This window comes from Fistularia commersonii, chromosome 4 (assembly GCF_037954325.1).
Source record: "Fistularia commersonii isolate RoL2024-O1a breed Wild chromosome 4, RoL_Fcom_v1.0, whole genome shotgun sequence".
Taxonomy (NCBI): domain Eukaryota; kingdom Metazoa; phylum Chordata; class Actinopteri; order Syngnathiformes; family Fistulariidae; genus Fistularia; species Fistularia commersonii.
The window spans coordinates 5,247,758-5,270,330 of NC_141287.1; the positions used below are offsets into that span (position 1 = coordinate 5,247,758).

Genomic DNA, 22,573 nt, shown 5'->3' on the forward strand with positions numbered 1-22,573 from the left:
TTCTGAATTCTCCATCACATCGTGCCGAATCTAACATGATGGAACAAAATTCTACGTCACATTTAAAAACAAAATTTACTTAAGTGACAAATCCACTGTCAGTCAGAATGCTGGCTAAGTTAGCTGCGTTATATTTGTTGTATTCGCGGGCTATGTGAGTGTAACTGAAGTCAGAACAATAAACCAAGTTATACATTTTTATAATTACGCTGTTGGGAATTTTCCCGATTTAAAGGGAGTTAGTTTTTTAAAAGCCGCTCGCAGCTGCTCCCGGGGGCGGAGTGTCTGTAAAGTCCTGCGCCGATTGGGGCGCCCCGTCGGAGGAAGAGAGATGGCGTGCTTGTTGGAGGCCCCTCTCCGTATCAGTGTGCTATCCGTGAGTGTCAATTTAATAGTGTCAGTTAAACATTGTGATTTTTACAGTACGGCCACCCCAGTACCGACTGAGCAATATGTTTAACTATGTAAATGATACTAATAGTTGTCTAAACTTACGGTTTCTTTCCTGTTAGCATGCAAGCTATGTTAATGGCTTTGCAACATGTAGCACTGTAGCGGTTCAATGAGGTACTGCCCTCGGCGAGCCTCGTTTAGTACCGAGACTGCACGGATAGGCGGGAACGCGCCCGGCGTGTGACATTTTACGAGCATCGAACGTGTCCGCTCGCCTTTTCGGCGTGTTTGGGAAAGTAAAACAAGCGAACGACGTAGCTGTCAGTGTCATCCAGAATGAGTTAGCAGCTAACTGCTAAAATTAGAATTCGGTCACTACTGTTGGTCCGTTCACTTTGAAAGTTACATTTCTCAGTCACTTTTAAAGCTTGTAAGATGCAGAACACATTCAATATTGCAGAAATTCGCTGGTAGTCCAGACGCTCCCTTTACATTTCCTCGTAAAGCTGCGGTTATCAAAAACATTGGCAAAGTTAATGGAGTGAGCAAACGCATGCTAATAGTTGGTCCCCCTGGAATTGTTAGCTAATGACTACTTTACAAACAAGCTTGGTTTATGGACCTAGAAGTTTTTTCCCAAATTGCCAACCTTTATAGATGTTCTCGATATAGCAAAATTATTAACGTTACCGCTTTTCACCTCCGTCTTAGCGGTTAACTGTAGTGTACTCTAGGTGATGACAATTACTCCTTAAGTTACAACTTATTTCTCTTAAATGAAATGCAGTGAACGTAAGTTAGGAAGACGCTACCGGAGGGTCAAGTCCTAGTGTAGTTTTACTCATCCTCTCATCTTTTTGCTGTGCAAATGTACGGGTCTGTGAAAGTAAAGCCAAAGTATCAAATCAAACCCCAATTCCTCCCCTCAAACACACTTTTACACGTTAATGTGTCACAGAAAGAACAGGCACATGTGTGGCTAACACACCAGATCCAAAACAGAGGCATGTGTTTGCTGCTGTCGTCTCATGTGGACGGAAAAACACATTTTGTCTGGTGTCTCAAGCAGATGCCGTTTGTCACCTATTAACCCTGTCATTGAAGTCATCTCGTGTGGCAGTTTTGCATGATACTAACGGGGAATAAGCATTATCAGTCTCAAAAATCGACTGATAGTCGCGAAAATACCAAAGCCTTAGCTTGGGCTTCCACTATTGCTGTGCTTCAAAGATCAGTAGTCATTGCCATCTATACAAATTACAATGACCTTAGAATGTAAAATGGTAAACAATGCCATTATCTTGACACCAAATAGGTTAACTTTATTTCTTTGTACGCAAGTGCACATGAGTCCAATTTAAAAATCTTTCTTTTTTTTGAGCCAAATAGCGCAAGGTTATCAACTGTGACTACTGGACTTGCTCTGACAGACCTGCAGACACCTCTTTGATGAGAGATAGCCAAGAAATTAAGCCAGTTCAGTGACCACGATAAGATTTATCTGCGAGTACCATGACCTGGATGATTGATTTTCTTCAGACTCATCTATTGCACTGTTTCTTGTTTGGGTTTAGGAAGTCACTGCCACAAGTCGCCATTATGTCGACCGACTGTTCGACCCCGACCCACAGAAAGTGCTTCAGGGAGTCATGTAAGCACATTGCATTATGTTGTCTTGCCTAATTCACCAATTGAATGACTGTTTATATTATGAATTATTTAATGATTGACATATTATTATGAAAAGGTAGCTATAAATCTCGTTTTGAGCTAGGAGTTTAGATTTCTGCTTTTCAATTTTCCTTTATTATTTTTTACTGTAAACATCCTCTGGTTCAAGGCATCGCATGCATGAGGTCCTTTAGTTTCTAGGACTTCTGTCATGATATTTGACTTAGAATATTACTAAATTCACATTTTTTGTAAAGCAATGCCTACAAATTCTACAGATGTTTTTGATCATGCAAACACATACTGTGTTTAGATGCAAAGGCCTTTTTTGTCAGTAAATGCTTTTCCCTGTTCATCATGATGTTATATCCCTCTTTCATCCCCCAGTTTTTAGTCTGCACTGCACTGTGGTTACTTGGACTATTTTTATCTTTATTTTTAACCTCTGAGGAGACTAGCTCTGGTTACACCGCACTGTGTTCCACTAGCCCAGCACCTGCCAGACACAACTGCCTGCTACAGCTGTATTTTTCCATTAACCTCACTCACCTGCTATTTGATATCATCCAGTGCACTTGAAGAGCTACTGTGTGGGGAAAAAAATAGCGCAAATACAGATGAATACGCTGCTCCGCACCTGTGTGTATTTTGTAATGTTTGTTAGCACTCTTTCCTTTATTATTTCTCAAATAATGCAACAAATGACTTGTTGAATTGTAAATTGCCCTCAAAAATCTCTGAGCAGTGTGAGTACCAATGTGGCATGGCAAGTTATTTGTCAACCTTGAGGCAATTCAATTTGTTTTACAAAATGCAAAAAAAAAAAAGAATATAAGAGAAACCATTCGACTGAAAATAAAATGATACTTTACCATAAAAAAACGTTTTGTTGAAATTTGAAAGCAGTACATGAAATGAATCAATTCCTCAGATGTTGTTTAAATCAGCTGCAGGAACAGTTGAAAATCACTTCAGCCTTGTTTTAAATGAGGAAACTTGCATCAGGTCCTGTTCTCCAGGAATTTGTTCAAGATATGGGAACTGTAAAAAACGAAAAGAATGCCCCTTCTCTGTGTTTGGTTTTCACTTGGGGGAAAGAAAGTAGACCTTCCCCAGATGACCTTAGGGTTTTAGAAGGCTCAGAATGTAGCAGCAGGTCAATAATGTGTATTGGCTGTAAGCCTTCTCATGAGTTCCTGAAGGCCTTAGGATCTTCTGCAGTGACTGATAGCCTGTTTTGGAAGCCTCAACAGACACAAACAGTCTTTCCAGTCTGCTAAAGATATATGCTTGAAGAAGTTTTCAAATCTTGTTGAGATTGAACTTCTTTAATTTTAAAGTGATTGTATGGTTGACTTTGAAGCTCAGGTAATGTGGCTTTTGACATTCACCTGAGTCAATAAACTCACTTTTAAAATTTGGCTTGCAAATAAAAAAAAATGTATGGAAACTGAATTCTGACTTTTATTCTCTCTGTAAATATGTGTCCATATGTGAAGGCATTTAGTTATTTTTCCATAATTTGTCCTAGTGGAAGCATGTAAATGCTGAACAGAAGAGTCCACCGAAATCCTTTTAGATGTGTAACCAGCTGTAGATGCCAAGAATTCTGTGCTGTTTCTTCAGAGCTTTTACAAAGTACATGTAACTTACTGTATGTGTCATTTTTTCTATTGAAGGCCTGCCAATCCTAATGTCCTAATGTGTGTGTTAATGTGTTTGTGTTAACAGTGACATGAAGAATGCAGTGATCGGAAACAATAAGCAGAAGGCCAATCTGATTGTCCTTGGGGCTGTACCAAGGTTTGTCTACACGACATTTCTCAATACACAAAAACATTTTGTTTCACTCATGAAGTGAAATACTTTTGTTAATAATCAAAAACTTCAGATGAGTGAGAGAGAGAGAGAAATAAGAGCACAAGTAGAAGAATGTAATTGTTTCGTAATCACCAGGTTTTTAATGATATGCTTCACACAGTGACCGAGAACATCTCATTTGTCATCTTAGATGAAAGACAGATTGTAAGCTTTAACCTTCATATTCAAAAACAGGATCAGATAAACTGTGCCATATAAATGTTGTCAGTAAGGTATAGTGTTGAGACTTCAGTGAATCTGCTCATGTGTGCGGCAACATTTTGGTTCCAGGTTACTTTACCTGCTCCAACAGAGCTCTTCCAGCTTGAAGCTTCGGACAGAGTGTGCTGTGGTGCTCGGGAGCCTAGCCATGGGTACCCAGAACAACATCAAGTCCCTGGTGGACTGTCACATCATCCCAGCCCTTCTTCAAGGTTTGGGACACACACAAACTGGTACTCAGACATGTGTACATTTTTGCGTATTCGAAGGGTTGGAAACCAGAGATGTGCCTGTGTGTTCTCTGCTTGCAGGTCTCTTATGTGTGGATTTGATTTTTATTGAAGCATGTCTTCGATGTCTCAGAACAGTCTTCATCAGTCCGGTCACCCCCGTACAGCTGCTCTATACTGTAGGTTTTCTTGCACTTGTTTTGCTTCTAACTTGTTCTGCTAACAACATGCAGGAAGTGATGTACATGAAATAGCATATTGTTCTAAGCTCAACAAAGAAACTCCACGTCAAAGCTTATCTATGTTAGTGTTTTATGTTAATTTTTAAGGATCCCACTGTGATTCCCCATCTAATGTCTCTACTGAGCCAATCGCACAGGACTCAGGAGTACATCACACAGATCTTCTCCCACTGTTGTAAGGTATTTGTTTTTGATTGCACAAATAATTAAGAGTCTAACTGTCTGCTGAATATATCTCCAAAATGTTTATTTAAATGTTGGTTTCCTTCAGACTCCGGAGCATCAGACAATTCTTTTCAACCATGGCGCCATCCAGAACATCGCTCCTTTGCTAATTGCACCCTCATACAAGGTAAATGGCTGTTCCTGATTTTATTCACCTGAATCACAGAAATTTAGAACACTGTTTAAAACTGTGCTCACACCATGGTACACCATCTTCAGGTCCGGATGCAGGCGTTAAAATGCTTCTCAGTACTGGCTTATGAGAACACTCAAGTCTCCATGACACTGGTAAATGGTGAGTCTCTCTGTTGTCTCCTTGTTTCTCCCGTCCTTTATTTGTTTTTCCTTTATTCTCCTCAGTTCTTAGCAGATATTTTCCTTTTGTTTTCCAGTGCTGGTGGATGGTGAGCTGCTCTCTCAGGTATTTGTCAGAATGATGCAAAGGGATCAACCTATTGAAATGCAGCTAACAGCAGCCAAATGGTAATTGATGTGCAGAAGTTACTGATCGTGCTTTTCAGTGTTTGCACATTCATTGACCACTTCTAACAGACTTAGATTTAATTTCCTCTTTTTCTGCCCCAGTTTAACTTACATGTGTCGAGCAGGTGCCATCCGGACAGATGACAGCTGCATAGTCCTGAAGGTGAGACTTCGACAACATCAATTACTCAGTGGACCCACTGAGTTCTGTTTATGGCTCCTGTAAAACTGCCAGGGGTTTCCTGTTTCTCGCCCAGACGCTGCCTTGCCTCGTACGAATGTGTAGTAAAGAGCATCTTCTTGAGGAGCGAGTGGAGGGAGCGGAAACGCTAGCCTACCTGATGGAGCCTGATGTGGAGCTGCAGAGAATCGCTAGTACCACTGACCACCTGGTGGCAATGCTAGCAGACTTCTTCAAGTACCCTAGCTGTGTTGCAACAATTACAGACATCAAGAGGGTAAGTTAGCAGCCTTCGACAGGCATTGTGTCAATTACTGTAAAGTATTTACTTTCTGTACAGTTTGACATTTTAGTGAATTTCTTGCTCATGGGTCATGAAGTCAAATATTCTAGTCAAAGTTTAATTTCTACAAAAGTAATTTAAAATTCACCTGTAATAAAGACAGAAAATGTTGCTCCCTACTGCAGTTAAATGTTTCAGCTTCATTACAGACTCATAAATGTGCAGTGTTAGGAACTAGAATGCTGTTTGATGTGTGAAATTACAAAATATCAGAATTTTTTTAAATTCTGGACTCTGATGAAATGGGAAAAAGTTAGCTCAGAAGAAATAATTATTCATACGATTAATATCGCCTTTTCTGCTCAAACAACATCACATTGTTTTGTACGCTGTATTTCATGTCCCGCATACTTTATTATGGTGCCACGTCGTTCGCAAATTATTATATAGCATCTATAGTCAAAGCTGCAGATCCGCACTCTTAGTATGTTCAAATGTGTTACATGTATTCTTAAATTCAAGTACAATGGAATTGTCTCTTGCTGAAATTTTAAGGCGATTAACGTTGCTCCCTCTCCATCCCATCCAGCTGGACTATGACTTGAAACATGCACATGAGCTGAGACAAGCTGCTTTCAAACTTTATGCCTCGTTAGGCTCCAATGACGAGGACATCCGCAAGAAGGTGCCGTCTGTGTGTGTGTGTTTGTTCACTGTTATTCGGGTGCACGTTTCCCCTTTTACTTCATCTTACCCCTCCCCCCAGATCACAGAAACTGAAAACATGATGGACAGGATCGTCAGTGGCCTGTCAGAATCCAGCATCAAAGTCCGCCTGGCTGCTGTCAGGTAAAGAAGTTCTTCCTCTCTGACTTCCATCCTGAAGTTGAGCCTCTGACACGAACTCGCCCTGCAATCCTATCTCCTAAGTGTCACTGCAGTGCCCGTGTAATATTTAGAATGTAAACATCTTAAGTTTAGCATAAAATTGTTATCGCCTTAGCTGTGATTAGGAGTCTATCTGTTGCACATAGTTTAGAATGATTTAGAATGATCATTAGATCTCAAGGCTTTGGTGCATTATTCCTTTTTAAGATTAACCACTGCAAAATTTATATTCTACTCACTGGGTTGAAGTGTTAAAAATACAAAAACAGTTGTTTATTCAAAGTGCTATTGAAAACTTTGCTGTGGCCAAATCTAGGTCATGCATTAAACCGTTTTGATTAGATTCCAGCACTGTGGTTGCTCATGTAGTATTTTTTGTCAAGGTGTCTGCATAGTCTTTCACGATCGGTTCAGCAGCTGAGGACCAGTTTCCATGACCATGCCGTGTGGAAACCCCTCATGAAGGTCAGCGAATTGCTGCAAATCCAGCGTTGAAGCTGTTCTGATTGCAGATTACTAATCTCTTTTTTTTGTGGTGTATAAAAATTGCAATTATCATCATGTCAGTGATTAGTAGAAAATATTGCACTGCTTTTTCTTGAAATGGAGTAAACGGTGGACTGACTCAGCATGTTCCTTCCCTATGTAGCTGCTGCAGAATGCTCCAGATGAAGTTCTTGTCATGGCATCATCTACACTATGCAACCTACTGTTGGAGTTCTCACCAAGCAAAGAGGTACTCACGTACATACTTTTACTACTTATGCGGGAGTTAGTGCTCCAAAGACTCATCCATCCACTATTTACTGGTATTCTGTAGTCAGGGTTATGGGGATGTTGAAGCATATCCCAGCTGTCATTGGGGGGGGAGGTTGGATACACCCTGGACTGGTTGTCAGTCGATCGCAGGGCCACATATAGACAAACAACCATTCACTGTCTCTTTTACACATCTAGGCAATTTTTCTAGTTTACCTCCTGCATGTTTTTTGGACGTGGGAGGAAATCGAAGAACCCAGAGGAAACTCACACAGACACAGGGAGAACATGCAAACTCCAAGCAGACCCCTAAGCCCCCCTGTGAGAATAGAGCCAGGGTCCTTTGTGCTATGAGGCGTAAACGCTAACCAGTCAGAACCAGCAGAAGCTCTAACCACTCCAAAGACACATATTCAGTTTACCAATTTTCTCTATGTGCCTGCAGCCCATCCTGGAATCAGGGGTGATTGAATTACTATGCAGTCTGACTCAGAGTGAGAGCCCTGCTCTCCGGGTGAACGGGATCTGGGCACTGATGGTGAGTGCAATGAAAAGTTGCCTTCTTTTACATCAAAATCCCAGAGTTCATTGTCATGTAACATCCCTTGAAATTTCTATGAGAGGGAGTTGTAGACTAAAGTTTTCTTTGTTTTTAATGTGTGTTTGTGTGTGTGTGTGTGTGTTCGCATGTGTGTTTGTGTTCAGAACATGGCGTTCCAGGCAGATCAGAAGGTGAAGGTGGAGATTGTTCAGTGTCTGGGTACAGAACAGTTGTTCCGCTTGCTCTCTGATCCGGACACCAATGTGCTCATGAAGACCCTTGGCTTGCTGCGTAATCTATTATCAATACGGCCAGTGAGAAAGACATTAATACATCCATACATATAATGAACCCTTACTACATTCCTTTTGTTGGCTTTCACAACCATCTTATGGGGTCGGGCTAACATTAATTATTACAACCTAATGCCAACCCCCAATGTGTCACAATTAATTTCTAGTGGTGGTGTTCTTGTGGTCATAAAGTAAATGAATGACATGGGAAACCCTTCTCTTCTGATTGCCAGCACATTGACCAGACCATGAGCTCTCATGGGAAGCAGATCATGCAGGCGGTAACACTCATCCTCGAAGCAGAGCACAGTATAGAGGTCAAAGAACAGGTGAGAAAGGAGTGCTTTGTCTGTTTCCTGCTTGCTTCGTGCTCCCTACTCTCACCGATGGCTCTATCTGTGTTCCTGAGTAAGAAAAGATTCTGCCGATTACACTTCAGGCTGTGCCATTCCTGCATAAACTTTAACCAGCATGTCAATGCCTTGCTTTTGTGTGATTCACACTGAAGGCCAAGCTCAAATAAAAGCACAAATGAGACCCCCCCCTTCTTTTCACTCATCTGTTAGACGCTGTGCATCCTAGCAAACATCGCAGATGGCAACACAGCGAAGGACCTCATTATGACCAATGATGACATGCTCCAGAAAATAAAATACTACATGGTACAGTAGTCGCCCTCCTAAGTCTACCTTGTGTTCTTGCTTGCTTGAGACTGCATTCTCAGTTGTTGATAGTGTACTTTAGGCAAAGTGATCTGATATTATAATCTTTCATCCTCAGTTGTTCCTCTTAATTGTCTTACCCTGACTTGAAATTTCCACAGGGGCATTCAAATGTGAAACTACAGCTTGCTGCCACCTTCTGCATTTCAAATCTTATCTGGAATGAGGAGGATGGTAAGTAACACAACGCACTGCTTGAAGGAGGAGGTGGTGGGGGGGAGCAAGGGAAAAGTTACTTCTGCCAAAAAGAGGTGAAAGTCTCATTCTCACCCACCAAGGGCACTCCTGCTCACTTTGGATGTTTCCAAGCCCAGTATTAATTGTAATTACCAGGTTAAAATGAATATCAGCAAACAGTGGTTTGCTATCATTTTATGATCCTGTGCACAAAAACAAGAAACACAAAAATAAGAAAAATAACTAATATTGTGTGGTTGAGAGCATCTTCTTGCATCGGTTGCCACAGTGAGGAACACCTCAAACCACAAATGCCATGAAGTGTGCAACAGACTTTGACCTTCCATCCATCGTCTCCCGCTTATCCGGAGTCAGGTTGCGGGGGAAGCAGCTGGAGCAGTGAGGCCCAGACCTCCCTCTCCCCCACCACATGGTCCAGCTCCTCTGGGGGGACTCCGAGGCGTTCTCAGGCCAGCCTGGAGACATAGTCTCTCCAGTGTGTCCTGGGTCTTCCCCGTGGTCTCATCCCAGGTGGACATATCCGGAATACCTCCCCCGGGAGGCTCCCAGGAGGCGTCCAGGAGGCATCCTGACCAGATGCCCGAGCACCTCCTCTGACTCCTCTCTATGCGGAAGAGCAGTGGCTCTACTCCGAGCTCCTCCCGGATGACCAAACTTCTCACCCTATCTCTAAGGTAGTGTCTGGCCACCATACGGAGGAAACTCATTTCGGCCACTTGTATCCGCAATCTCATTGTTTAGGTCACTACCCACAGCTCGTGACAATTTGTGAGGGTGGGAATGTAGATTGACCGGTAAATTCTCTCCATTCTCCCCTCACTTGTGAACAAGAGCCCGAGATACTTGAATTCCGTCACTTGGGGTAGAACTTCTTCCTGTTTCTATCCGTTTCCGGTTGAGCAGCATGGTCCCGGATTTTAGGTGCTGATCCTCATCCCGGCCGCATCACATCCGGCTGCGAACCACTCCAGTAAGAGCTGGAGGTTATGGCCTGATGAAGCCAAAAGAACCACAACATCTGCAAAAAGCAGACTCGATTCTGCGGCCACCAAACCGTATCCCCTTGATACCTTGGCTGCACCTACAAATTTTGTCCGTAAAAGTTATGAATAATATTGGTGACTAAAGGGCAGGGCTGGCGGAGTTCAATTCTCACCGGAAACGGGTCCGACTTCCAACCAGCAATGTGGACCAAGCTCTGACAACGATCATCCAGGGACCAACGACAGGGTTCGGTACCCCGTACTCCTGGAGTACCCCCCACAGGATATCCCATGGGACACGGTCGAATGCTTTCTCCAGGTCTACAAAACGCATGTGGACTGGTTGGGCAAATTCCCATACCCCCTTGAGGAGCCTGCCGAGGATATAGAGCTGATCTACTGTTCCACAATCGGGACAAAAACCACATTGCTCCTCTTGGATCCAAGGTTCAACAATCTTCTCCAGCACCGCTGAATAGACCTTACCAGGGAGGCTGAGGAGTGTGATTCCTCTCCTTCTGACAGGGGACTCTGCCAGACGTTCCCAGCTGACCCTCTCATTACGTTTGGGCCTGCCAGGTCTGACCAGCATCCTCCCCCACCATCGGAGCCAGCTCACCACCAGGTGGTTATCAGTTGACAGCTCTGCCCCTCTTTTCACCCGAGTGTCCAAGACATGCGGCCACAAGTCCGATGGTATGACCACAAGATCGATAAAAGAATTGTGGCCTAAGGTGTGTTGGTGCCAAGTGCACATATGGACATCTTTATGCCTGAACGATATGGACGTTATGGACACTCCGTGACAAGCACAGAAGTCCAATAACAAAACAACACTCCGGTTCAGATAAGGGGGGCCATTCCTCCCAATCACGCCCTTCCATGTTGCACTGTTGTTGCCCATGTGAGTGTTGAAGTCTCCCAGTATAACGAGTAGGAGCGCTCTCAAGCAGCCCTTCAAGGGACCCCTAGAAGGGTGGGTAAACTGAACTGCTGTTGGGTGCATAGCCACAAACAACAGTCAGAACCTATCCCCCCAACTGAAGGCGGAGGGTGACTACACCCTCGTCCCCCGGATTGAACCCCAACGTGCAGGTGCCAAGATGGTAGGCAATCAATACGCCCACACCTGCCTGGCGCCTCTCAGTGGGGGCAATTCCAAAATAAAAAAAGTGTCCAGCCTCTCTTGAGAGGCCTGGTTCCAGACCCCACGCGGTACATCAAGGTGAGTTTGACTATATCTAGTTGGAATCTCTCAGCCTTGCACACCAGCTCGGGCTCATTCCCCGCCAGAGAGGTGACATTTCATGTCCCAAGAGCCAGTTTCTGTAGTTGAGGATTGGACCACCAAGGTCCCCCCAGGCGTAACGCTTGGCCCCCTTGGCCCTTCCTGTGGGTGGTGAGCCCAGGGGAAGAGGGACTCATGTAGTTACTTTGGGCTGTGCCCGGCTTAGCCCCATGGGTAAAGACGTGATCACCAGACGCTTGCTGCTGAGCCCCCTGGCCTGGCTCCGGGGCGGGCCCCTGTGACCCTAGGGAAAACTGGGTCCAATGATTTTCTTCTTCATGGGTTCCTCACGTGGGACCTGTTTGCCTTGGGTGACCCTTCCAGGGGCATAAGGCCCCCGACAACTTAGCTCCCAGGATGAGGTGGCAGCTCATGGAGGGGAGACCTTGAGCTATTTAACAATAATGTATGTTTCACATTTAGTATTGTTCAGTGTTATGAATGTTTTGATATGTCATGATGAAATCAATAAAATAACTTAGTGGAAAATTCAAATTTACACCAAATAGTTTAGGGGGTAACAAGTGATGAGGCTGGAATATCACCAAACACACTGTTTCATATGCTTTTTATGAAAATGTTGCTGAATGTTGTTTCACATGGGAGACGGTTGACAGGCTGTGTTGCATTTTATTTCTAACCAAAAGGCAAATGCTCAGGTAAACCGGAATGTCATTGGAGTGATAAATGGGCACAATCCCAGTCAGACTGTTCGTGGTCTTCACACACACACACACACACACACACACACACACACACACACACACACACACCATGCTTTTCTGGTGACATGAGGAGGGCAGTGAGTTGGCAGTGAAATGGCACTCTTCTGTGATTCAGCTCCACTGTAGTTTGCAGTACAAAGCACACACACCATAATCTGTGTACAGTAAAGAAATATATGAGTGAATAATTGCATTGGATGTTCTAATGAATCTAGTTAGTGTAGTCTTGTTCAAAAATTGAAATCATGGCCATCTCTGTACCTCTGCAGCCACCATATTCAGACACCTTTAGTTTTCACTGACTGACAACTCACTTTGTATTTCTATTCAGATCATCTGTGCGTATTTAATGTTTTTTAAATCTATTTACTACATATAGTGGTGACATAAGTAATGTAAGTCATGGGTATGTACCCTGGATTGCCTGAATATTTATTAGTAGTATAATGTACAGAAATGCAAGCTCCCAAGTGAAAATTGAGACCCTGTTGAATTTCAAGGGGTCGAGTAATTCTTCTAGGTTTTGTAATGTCTTAATCAGGTTCTCAGGAGCGTCAGGACAGGCTGCGGGAGATGGGATTTGTGGACATCTTGCACAAACTCACCCAGGCCTCAGACCCCAACCTTAGTGACAGGTGGGTCAGCATCCCTAACCACCCCCCAACCTCCCTCCTCCTAAATGTTTGAAAACACTGAACCGTTCGTGTCCCCCAGGGCGAAGATGGCAATGCAGCAGTACCTAGCGTGACGACAGAGGGGAGCCATTGCTCCGCCGTCAGCCTAACAATCGTCGGGAGGACACCTGCCGTTTGTTGTTTCTCCCCTCCCATTTAGTCTCAAGGCTTGTTGAATTGCACAAAGACACCTTTTCTGGAGTGTTGGCAGGTCTCCTCTCATCATTCACCACCGCCACAACCCTGCTCACTCGGGTCTTTGCCTCTAAGACCCTAAGACTGCAGTTGTGGGTTTAATCAACGGTTTTGAGGGTTTCCGTTTCACTTTTCTGTTCTTCCTTTCACTTTTCCAACAATGAAGAGTTTTTGTTTTTGGACTTTGACATTTCAGATGTGTGATTTTTTTTTTTTTTTTTGTTTGAGAGCAGCCTTCTTGACATTACTGGCCTTCCTGTACCAGGAGGCCTGGAGTGACGCTTTGGAACTAACCATGTGGAGATTCTGTTCACAGAACTGGACTGTGGAGCAGCAAAAGACCCCTATTTTCATTTCCAAAACTTTTCAAGTCATCATCATAGTTATATGATTTCATGTCTTATTTAGGCATCCCAAGCAAGGACATGTTTAGAAAAACAGACTGCCTGTTTTGATTTTTTTTTTTTTTTTTTTGTGGACACATACCTCGTAAATATATGAAAAAAATTTATATATATATATATATATATGTGTATATATATATATATATATATATATATATATACATATGAATGTGTGTATGTATGTGTGTACGCACGTATGTGTGTGTGCATATATATATATATATATATATATATATATATACATACATGTATATATACACATGCATATATGTATGTGTGTGTGTATATATATATATATATATATACATACACACACACACACACGCACATGTATGTGTGTGTATACATACATATACACGTACATAAATACAACATAAATATATATTTTTGGATTTTTATTTTTCCCTGACCCTATTGTTCTCAATCATTCTCTTTGACTTGTAATACTTGGCACAGTTGGTCGAATCCACTGCCAGTGCACGCAAGTAGGGATTCGATAACATGGACTAAAGAGGTGACCAAGACATAATGCAATTTTGCTGATGTTTGCTTTTGCCACCGTTTACTCTGCGTGCAGTAAGGCTCGGGTTCTGTCCAGTATTGTTATGATCCCAAAGGGAAATACAGTTTCAGAGTTCACTGTGTTACTCTGGCCGATTGGTCATCGAGGGGCACAAGTTCAAAGATCACCCCAGGGCAGCAGACGCATGTGTCTGCGTGGTCCTGTTGAGTCAAATGTGGGTTTTTCTGCACTCTTTGCAGGTTTTCCCCTGTTTTGTGTATTTGTCAAAAGGGATAAATGAAAGTCCAAAACTCCCAGACTTATTCCCTGTGATTTCTTTGAAGAAGAAGCAGGAAAGGAGAGTAGATGTGTGGAATAAAGGGCAGTCCCTGGAGGGTAAAACACCAACTGGGTCCACAGCAGCAGCAGCAGCAGCAGCATCAAATTATTCTCCAGTAAGGATATTTCAAGGGGGTGGGCCTTCCCAAATGTTTGAAACCTCAATAACATTCTGATAGAATGAATGTTACAACTCGACCTGAAGGATTTCCTCCTGTGTTGTCATTGTCGGCGCTGCCCCACCACGGTTGGAGGTTGTAGTATTTATAGGTAAGATTGCTGCACTTAAAAAAAACAGCATGGGATCGTAGTACGTGTCTGCAGCAATAGAAATGAAGACAGAAATGGATGCAGATAAATTGGTCGGCCTTGCTGCCCACGGTCACGGGAGCTCGCTGCTACGTCTTGTCAAGTCACAGAGTGGAGTATCTCAGAGAAAATGAATATCCAGTGGTGGTGCAAAAAACTAGGGTTATTACAACACATCGGAGTTCTCCGAGCTGCGCTTCCTAAGTAAATTTCTCAAAAAGAGTGCATATTCCTCAGTTATTCTGCCTGACATCCTGTGCCACCTGGATGGCAAAACCAGTATGATGGGAGCCAAACTGATTGACTTAAAAATGAAAAGGATGCCTAGTTTGTCATTCACACCTCATGCATGACAGGGACACACAAGGAGAGCACAGGAGTCTTACAAAACAATGCGTCTTTATTCTTGTACAGTGAAATCCTGGCAAATATTTATGTAACAGCAGTCTAATAAAATCTGAATCCCAACATCCACCGGCAGGGTGGGCAGTTTGTCTAATCCTATCAGCCCCCCCCCCCCCCCCCCCCCGCAGCTCATCAGGAGGCACATTCCTCATGCAAAAGAAAGGAGAAAAAAGGGTGTGACATGCATCTGATTTTTAAATTGCATTAACAACCGCACCACCCGCCCACCAGGAACGCAGAATTGGCAAATCTAGACTCACAGACATCAGTGTGCATTCTGCTCAGCCCATCACCATATTCCAGTGTCTTCAGAACCCCCACCCCCTTAAAGAAAATAGTACCAATAAGTTGGACTGTCTATATTACAAGTAAGGTGGTGGCTGAGCAACCTTACTAAAGCAAACGTGTGTTTATAGAATCACTGAGACCTTCGTCTGGGTTTCGAGGTTTTCTTGTGGAGTTTGAACGTCGCCTCTGACAAGCTCTGAGCTCAGTGTTTGGAATTGGGGTCAGGGATGATGATGAGTGTGTTTGCCGATATGCTTTATGTGCGATTGCTACATAAGAGATGGGAAGACTCCACTCAGTCTGGAGTGCATCCAGCCCTAGAAGACAGTAACCCCCCCCTCCCTGTAGTCACTTTCCAGAAGTCCTTGTCTCCCGGGTGCAAAATACGTCCTCAAGCCTTTTCCTCTACCAAAAAATAAATATAAATAATTTCATGAAGGTGCAAGTGTCCCTGTAGGTGGATTTGATGGCTCTGAGTAAATTTTGTTCCAAATGCCTGCCTGTAAGTACCAGATGACCCCAGGGAAGGGAGCCTATTTGGAGAAGGCACAAATGGCTGGATGGCTAAAGCTCAGGAGTGATGGAGGAGTTTGCTTTACAATCTGATTGGCTGCTTGTAAACAGTTGAGATGGGGGTGAACTCTGAACGAATGGGTGCAGTTTATGGTACAGGAGTTTCCCCCTCAAGGTTTTCTGAAAGTCACACTTTTGTCTTTGGCGCGTAAAAACCAAGCGCTCAAATACAATTTCTGTTTCATCATGTACCTGTATGTTAGCCAGCCGGCTGTAACCAAGGGAGACAACATGGACTGTCATGGCTCAACTCTAAAACCCATTCAAGTGTTTTTTTTTTTTTTGAATGGGGCTGAGAAATACATTGATAAATAGCTAATATTGCCAGGCATCTGATAATTGGATTTCAATGAACAAGAAAAACTGTGATGAAGAATTAAATCCAGATGCAGATCTCTGGTCAAAATCCGCTTTTGGTCATTAAACCTAGAAAGTTATGATTTGCTTATTTTCGATCCATATGTCTCTCGAAATATCAAATTATATCAAAAATAATTTATTTGATGAAATGTAAAAAAAAAGTAGAATTTGCCTTAGAAAGCAATATACATATAATATTACTTTGAAATCAGCAACCAAACAATAAAAAAAATAAAATCTAATGAACTGAGTTTTTTTTTTTTCCAACTGCTTATTACTGAGATTGTGAGTTTAAAATGCCAAATCAGGGTTTGTTGTGTTTAAATGCTTTCCAAAGGCTGGAGAGCTTCTCAAGCTGTTCAATAACAGGGCAATAAACCACTCATTAATCTAAAGACCCTTAACCGTGTTAATCTGTTGCGATTGCCCTATATTGATAAAATAAAACAGACCTTTTAATATGGGTGTGTGTGTTAGTGGGTGGGTGTCCATATCACCTGATCGAAACGTGTCTGAAGAGATGATGGAATGGCACCTTGACCTTTCCCCTCTGTTGGCCCCGAAGAGAAAATGACATCTCTTTCAAAAGATAATCTCAGTAAAGCAAACCAAGGTGATCAGATGTGACTGAAAGCAGTACGCTGGCAAGGATGATCTCTCCTGGCTAAAGTCATGTCCTCTGAGATGCTTTTTTAACTTATTTCCTGCCCTTTGAGGAAGAGTATACATCTGTACAGGTGTTTTTAAGAGTGAAGATGTATGATAAGTTGGACCTAAGTGATACAGCAGTCAAACCTGTTGGAAAGTTGTGCTACGGTTCCACGGCCCAGCGCGTGTGGGGTTTGACTGCTGCTACAGGCGTGTTGACACCGTAGGACAATTTGTACTGTGATTCTGTGGTTCGTTTGCCGTTACACAACGCAGCAAGTCATTCATACTGATTTGCTGACGGCTGGTTTTTATATTGCGGCTTCCCAGTTATGGCGTCTGGATTGAAATATCTCTTCTGGCCAGAAATAGACCACCGTCCATCTGGCGTGTCACTTTCCCTGATCTGATCTCCTCACGTCATTTCTCCTCTCACCTTTCGTCCCTTTGAAATTGTGTTATGGCTCGTCCTCGTCAATAAAACCAATGTGCTCAGGGGAGGACGCGCCCTCCACCCCCGCCCCCCTCCGCTCCTGCATTTCCAGCTCCTGCCGCCGGGTGACAAAGTCAGCCTGCCCACGATGCAGCTGGGAGTTTAGCCAAGCTGACGTCTGTGTGCCTCCACGCTTCCTCCTCGAACTGTCTAAGTCCAGAGACACTGGGAGGGAGAGAATGGAGGGACAGTGGGCGGAGGAGGAGGGCGCGGGGGGGAAGGTGGAGGAGGGGGAAGGCCTCAGATGTTGGTCTCCTGGTGAGGATGAGAGCGATGGGGGCGCCGAGCAGCGTGACTGAAAGGGGGGAGGGGTGTCCTGGGAGGGAGGGGGAAGGAGCAGGCCTCCGCCGGAACAGCTGCCTGGTTGGGAGGGAGGGAGGCCTTGGCAGATGGAAAGAGATGGAGAGGAGGAGAGAGATGTGGAGAAGGAGAGGGAAGGCGAGGGGGTGCGGGACGCCAGTGGAGGCTGGTCCTGCAATGAAGACAAAAACACACTGTTGTAGGGGGAAGCGCTGAGACTTTGCAGGATCGCAGCTCCCTCGCATAGTCCTTCCCTGGGTGAGGGGGGGCTGGTGCTGATCCCCGGGGAGCTGAGGGGGGGCTGTGGCAATACTGAGGGAGAGACATGAGGCCGTTTTGGTGAATGAGGGGTTGGGAGAAGGCATCCTGGCAAATCCACCCCCTCTATGTCTCCACTGTCCAACAAAGAGGGAGGGTCAGGTCTCTGGGGGGAACATGAAGTGGTGGCCAGCGGTGGCAGCATCAGGCTGGCGTTTGCTGATAGCTGACTCGCACTGCTAGGGGGTGGGGTTAAAGTTGGCACGGCGTCAGTGAGGCCGGGCTGCGGCGCTCTTTGGAGGAGGGGCTTGAGAAGGTGTGTCATTTCCTGCAGCTCCTGGCTGAGCCTGGAGACTTGTTTAGACAAGTTGTTCATCTGCATGGTTAGGAGAAACGTTGATGTGAATACACACACACACACATGCACACATTGGTTGCATTTGTGCACATCTTTGCATTTCAAAAGTCCTTCCTTACACACTTCCTGCTGTGTTTTCACCAAATAGTTGTGTGTTCCTGTGGCACACATGGCGTGTTTTTCCAAACAGATGAAAAACAAACAGACAGACCACTTACACTGTAAATGCACACACGGTATATTTTCTACATTAATTTTTGTCTAAATATTGCTACTTTCATCCGGATTTTTTTCTTTTTTCAATAAATATGAAACATGGAAAATAACACTGACCAAGATGATTAAATTGTTGATTTAGAGAGAATTCTGACAGGCTCCACCCTGAATGCAATATATTTTTCTTATTACACAGCTATTGTGAGACAGCAATGCAATTTGTTCTGAAGGATTTGGTGTTTGGTACTTTATGATACAGCATTAAACACAAAACTCTTGTATTCAAGAATTCTTCCAGAATATACACAACATGATGTCCCCATGGCAACATATCATTTGCATTATTGTTATGTGTCGCTTCCTGCAAAGGGGAATGCTTTTTGCAGTTGCTCTGAAAGAACATGTGATGCTTTCAATGTGCATTGACAGCAAAACAATGAGGACTTGGACAATCCAATGCTATCATGCAATTATCAATATTATATATTTTGCATGACTGATTGATTATCACAAACTGCATGCTATTAAATTGTTTATTTTTAAATAAACTGGCGTGCTGATGCTTTTGGCACAGTATGCACAAGTCTAAAGACAATGCAAATGTTCTGCTGATATCGGGCCGTAATTAAAGCTGCACTTTAAAGTGCCACTCACCTCCTCGGTTAATTTATACACACTTTGCTTGATCTCAGATGACTCCTGGAACCCTACACACACACACACACGCACATCATTAACAGGAATCCTTCAAACGAAATATTCCTTTTAGCAGAGATTCAAGCACAATGTCGTTGAGTAGGTGTGTGTCTTACCTGGGTATGGGGAGGGGGGGGCTGCAGTAGACATGCCGGGGCTGAACTCAAACTTCGGCGACAAGTTGGAGAGGCTCTCCGTTTCGATGCCGTCCACAAATCTGTCGAGAGAGGGATTAATGGTGAGGAGAGTCAAGTGAAAAGAGGAGGAAAGAATGAAAGACAACTAATTATGGTAAAAATCTGTTGGCTGAGCAGGAAACTCCACACATCACCAAATAGTTTCATTAATCAGCGTAAAACATTTCATTGTTTTGTACATTTCATGGCATGCCCTGATTTGAACTCAAGATCTCTCAAAGGCCATTAAACTAAAAAGAGCTATGGGAAATACGGAAAATTGCAACCATCCCTCGTCAGGCAGTTACACGCTGGCTTCATTACTGTGATTCTCTCCTCACTGGTTGAGGCAAAGCTATAAATATCACATGTCCTCGAGTCTACTCATCAGCCCTCTATCAGTATTAAAATACATTTCAAGATCTTTTCTTGATAGGCATGACATCCGCGTGTGTGTGTATTTCTTCATGAGGATGTTTCCTGGTGAGGACAAAGAATGTGTCTGGTTCTCATTTCTGAAGGAACAATGAAGCTGGAAGGGGTTTTTAAACATCTATGGAGGAAATCTTTTTTCAAGCCCTTTTAGGTATGAACTCCCTTCTCTGCTGTAACATCTGCCATCGGACCTCTTTATCACCCTGTTCTCTTTTCAGGTAGAATTTTGCATCATAAACAAGCTGCATCAAAAGGACATTTCTGGAAAAACTTCCTTAGTTTCCAGCTGCAGCAGCAGCAGCAGCAGCAGGTTTCAGCACTGTGTCTTACTGGTTGCCATGGCACCCAGATACCTATGTTGCCTTGTCAACTGCAGTGTGTGCAGCCTGCTCCCCCCAACCCTTCCCGATTTGCTTTGAAGTGATCTGCCTTATCTCCCTGATTACTGGCCTTATCACGTTCCTCCCAACCATACAGCAACCTGTGTGTGTGTGTGTGTGTGTGTGTGTGTGTGTGTGTGTGTTGGGGCACATGTGTGTCGTGTGTGTGTCTGAGCTACCTTGGGCTGAGTTCAGGTGGGGCACTGCTGAAACTGACCACTGGTATCTGCAGGGTGTTGGGCCGAGGATGCTCAGAAGGGGAGCGGAATGGCCTGGGCGGCAGGAGAGGCGAGCGCACCGGGGAGTTGAGGCCCCTATTTAGACGCAGCGGGGACCGAGGGGCCCGAGAAACCGAATGCTGCTCCTCGTCGCCCTCCTCGTCTTCCCGAATGGACGGCAGCTTTTTTACCAAACCACCGTTACTTTCCCAGTCGACCTGAGACGGAGAGGGAGAGAGAAGCATTTGTTGTTATTGGCAGCAGGTGATTTAATAAGCAGGGCAGCGAAATTCATCCACCAGCAGAGGGCAGACACACACAACACTTTCAACATGTGTATATGAGTAATTACACAAATCACAAGTTTTTTTTCCCAAAATCTTTTCATAACAGAGGGGATTTCAGACATGTAAAGAACCTGAATGGAGCAGAGGAGTCCAAAATCATTTTCAACTACAGACCGACTCAATTTTGCAGCTTTATCAATCTGTGTATCTCTGAACCAGTCCTTCATTTACCGGTTATTCTTTTATCATTTACTTTTGTTATTTCATACTCCATATTCAGAATCTGCGATGTGCTGATTCATATCCAATCCATCAAAATGGACAGGGAAAAGCTCGTAAGAATGAGTGGAGAGGATAGGAGAGCAGCTGGGACCTGACAAATCAATACATTATACCTAAGTTGGATTTTTTTTTCTTAAAAATGTGCACAAAATAAATATCTTGAGTCAGTAAAATGTCCCGATGATGAGGACACTGGAGGAAGAAAGCAAGCGAGTGTGGGAAGAAGTGATAATTGATGAACATATACTGTATAAATACACACACACACACACACACACACACACACACACACACACACACACACACACACACACACACACACAAACACATGTGCACCACGTACACTCCCTTGGCAGTGCTGCTCCCCATCAGCCTACTTATGAGCTGAATTATTTAGACTCTCCTCTGTGTTGAAAGTTCATGCACTGCTGCCTGGAGAAATAAAGGTTCAATGAGGAGAAAATATAAAAAAGAAATCATAATGATGTAAAATAAAACATTACACATCTGACTCCAAAAAGTAAAAACATAACAAATAGAAAGAGTATAATTTCTGACAGCAGATCTTGAAAGTGTCTTTTAAGGCTTGGAAGATCAATGGTCCAACTTTATGTTTCAAATCTTTCTGCAGGATTATGATGTGGATGAAGAAAAATAATAGGTGCCATTTTCATTTAATAGCAGAGGATCGGGGACTGAAACCACATACTCAAAATCAGAGGTGCACGTGCATCTGTGCACTAATTTATCTGGAATAAAATTAAAAAAAAATTGCAAAGTGGAGTAACTACATACTTACTTACTAAATGCTACTTGATGTATGTAGTAACCCCTGAAAAGGAACCAGAATTCTGACTCCAGACAGAATGACGGGTCACATAGGTGTGAGTGTGTAATATGTTTTGCACGTTTAGACAAGCCAACGCCCCACTGCACTCCCACCCATCCATTTCACATCCAGACCCCCACTTCCACCTTCATCTGTGCCTGCTCAGCAATCTGTCTGCCCCTGCTGTCCTCCCCCGGCCCCCCCCTCCCCTCAGTCACTGCCCCCTCCCACTTCAGCCCACTCCTGTGGCACCGTTATGTATTTTTAGCTCCCTTGTTCTATGCTTAGCTCCAGGCCTCGGAGGAAAACGCTGTGCGACGCGGGGGCGTGATAAGTGTGTGTTTGCCGCGTGTTGGCACGTTTCTCGCCAACCACGTGGCAGCGACGGAGCGTGCTGTTGAAAAATCTAAGGACGACTGTACAAACTAGAACTTTTCACATTTAGCCTCCTCGGAGCGTTGGCGTGCCCAGGTGTGGATGTAGCTCCTTCCAGACATTTTTTCCAGACATTTGTAGTTGGTTACTTTTGCCGCACATCAGAAATCTCCTCCACACCTCCAGGGTCTGAAGGGTCACTATAAAAGGATGCTCACTTGGAAGTAATGACTTCCTTATCAATCCCCTCCCCGCCTTCTCCTCCTCCTCACCCTATCCCACTTCATCGTCATTTTTAAAAAAACAAGAATGAAAAACTCTCCTATCATCTGAGATGCGTCTGAAAATGTCTTTTCGGTCTGCGCTGTCCTCCACCAGGCCTCATC

General features: G+C 43.9%; 2 protein-coding genes across 5 annotated transcripts in view; one reads left to right on the forward strand and one right to left on the reverse strand.

Annotated features, from left to right (window-relative positions):
* Nucleotides 1–96: 96 nt before the first annotated feature.
* Nucleotides 97–14,273, forward strand: armc8 (armadillo repeat containing 8). Of its 4 annotated transcripts, XM_086144842.1 has the most exons (22): nucleotides 97–376; nucleotides 1,968–2,044; nucleotides 3,796–3,867; nucleotides 4,216–4,358; nucleotides 4,458–4,555; nucleotides 4,706–4,798; nucleotides 4,890–4,970; nucleotides 5,063–5,138; nucleotides 5,236–5,326; nucleotides 5,429–5,489; nucleotides 5,584–5,784; nucleotides 6,380–6,475; nucleotides 6,557–6,639; nucleotides 7,062–7,143; nucleotides 7,328–7,414; nucleotides 7,883–7,975; nucleotides 8,143–8,292; nucleotides 8,505–8,600; nucleotides 8,838–8,933; nucleotides 9,095–9,167; nucleotides 12,729–12,822; nucleotides 12,902–14,273. In XM_086144842.1, exons 1-22 carry the CDS (start codon nucleotides 332–334, stop codon nucleotides 12,933–12,935), a joined length of 2,022 nt encoding a protein of 673 aa, XP_086000968.1. In that variant the 5' UTR covers nucleotides 97–331; the 3' UTR covers nucleotides 12,936–14,273. The 4 variants fall into 4 exon arrangements, with proteins under 4 accessions (XP_086000968.1, XP_086000970.1, XP_086000969.1 ...); XM_086144844.1 differs by lacking the exon at nucleotides 1,968–2,044; XM_086144843.1 differs by lacking the exon at nucleotides 12,902–14,273 and having other exon boundaries at nucleotides 12,708–12,822.
* Nucleotides 14,274–16,309: 2,036 nt separating this feature from the next.
* kcnh3 (potassium voltage-gated channel, subfamily H (eag-related), member 3) overlaps nucleotides 16,310–22,573 on the reverse strand; it is a 130,269-nt gene continuing 124,005 nt past the window's right edge. The window contains exons 12-15 of the mRNA XM_086144841.1: nucleotides 20,376–20,632; nucleotides 19,322–19,422; nucleotides 19,164–19,216; nucleotides 16,310–18,311 (exon numbers count right to left, since the gene is read on the reverse strand). Coding sequence (XP_086000967.1) covers nucleotides 17,343–18,311; nucleotides 19,164–19,216; nucleotides 19,322–19,422; nucleotides 20,376–20,632 — 1,380 coding nt within the window. The 3' untranslated portion in view covers nucleotides 16,310–17,342. The remainder of the gene's footprint in view (nucleotides 18,312–19,163; nucleotides 19,217–19,321; nucleotides 19,423–20,375; nucleotides 20,633–22,573) is intronic.

Excerpts from the sequence above, each read along its gene's own strand:
- armc8 (XM_086144842.1), top strand. The coding sequence starts at position 332 with ATGGCGTGCTTGTTGGAGGCCCCTCTCCGTATCAGTGTGCTATCC. Across the intron at positions 4,799-4,889 it reads TCTTCTCCCACTGTTGTAAG|ACTCCGGAGCATCAGACAAT; the intron begins GTATTTGTTTTT and ends GGTTTCCTTCAG. Across the intron at positions 5,139-5,235 it reads CTCCATGACACTGGTAAATG|TGCTGGTGGATGGTGAGCTG; the intron begins GTGAGTCTCTCT and ends TTTGTTTTCCAG.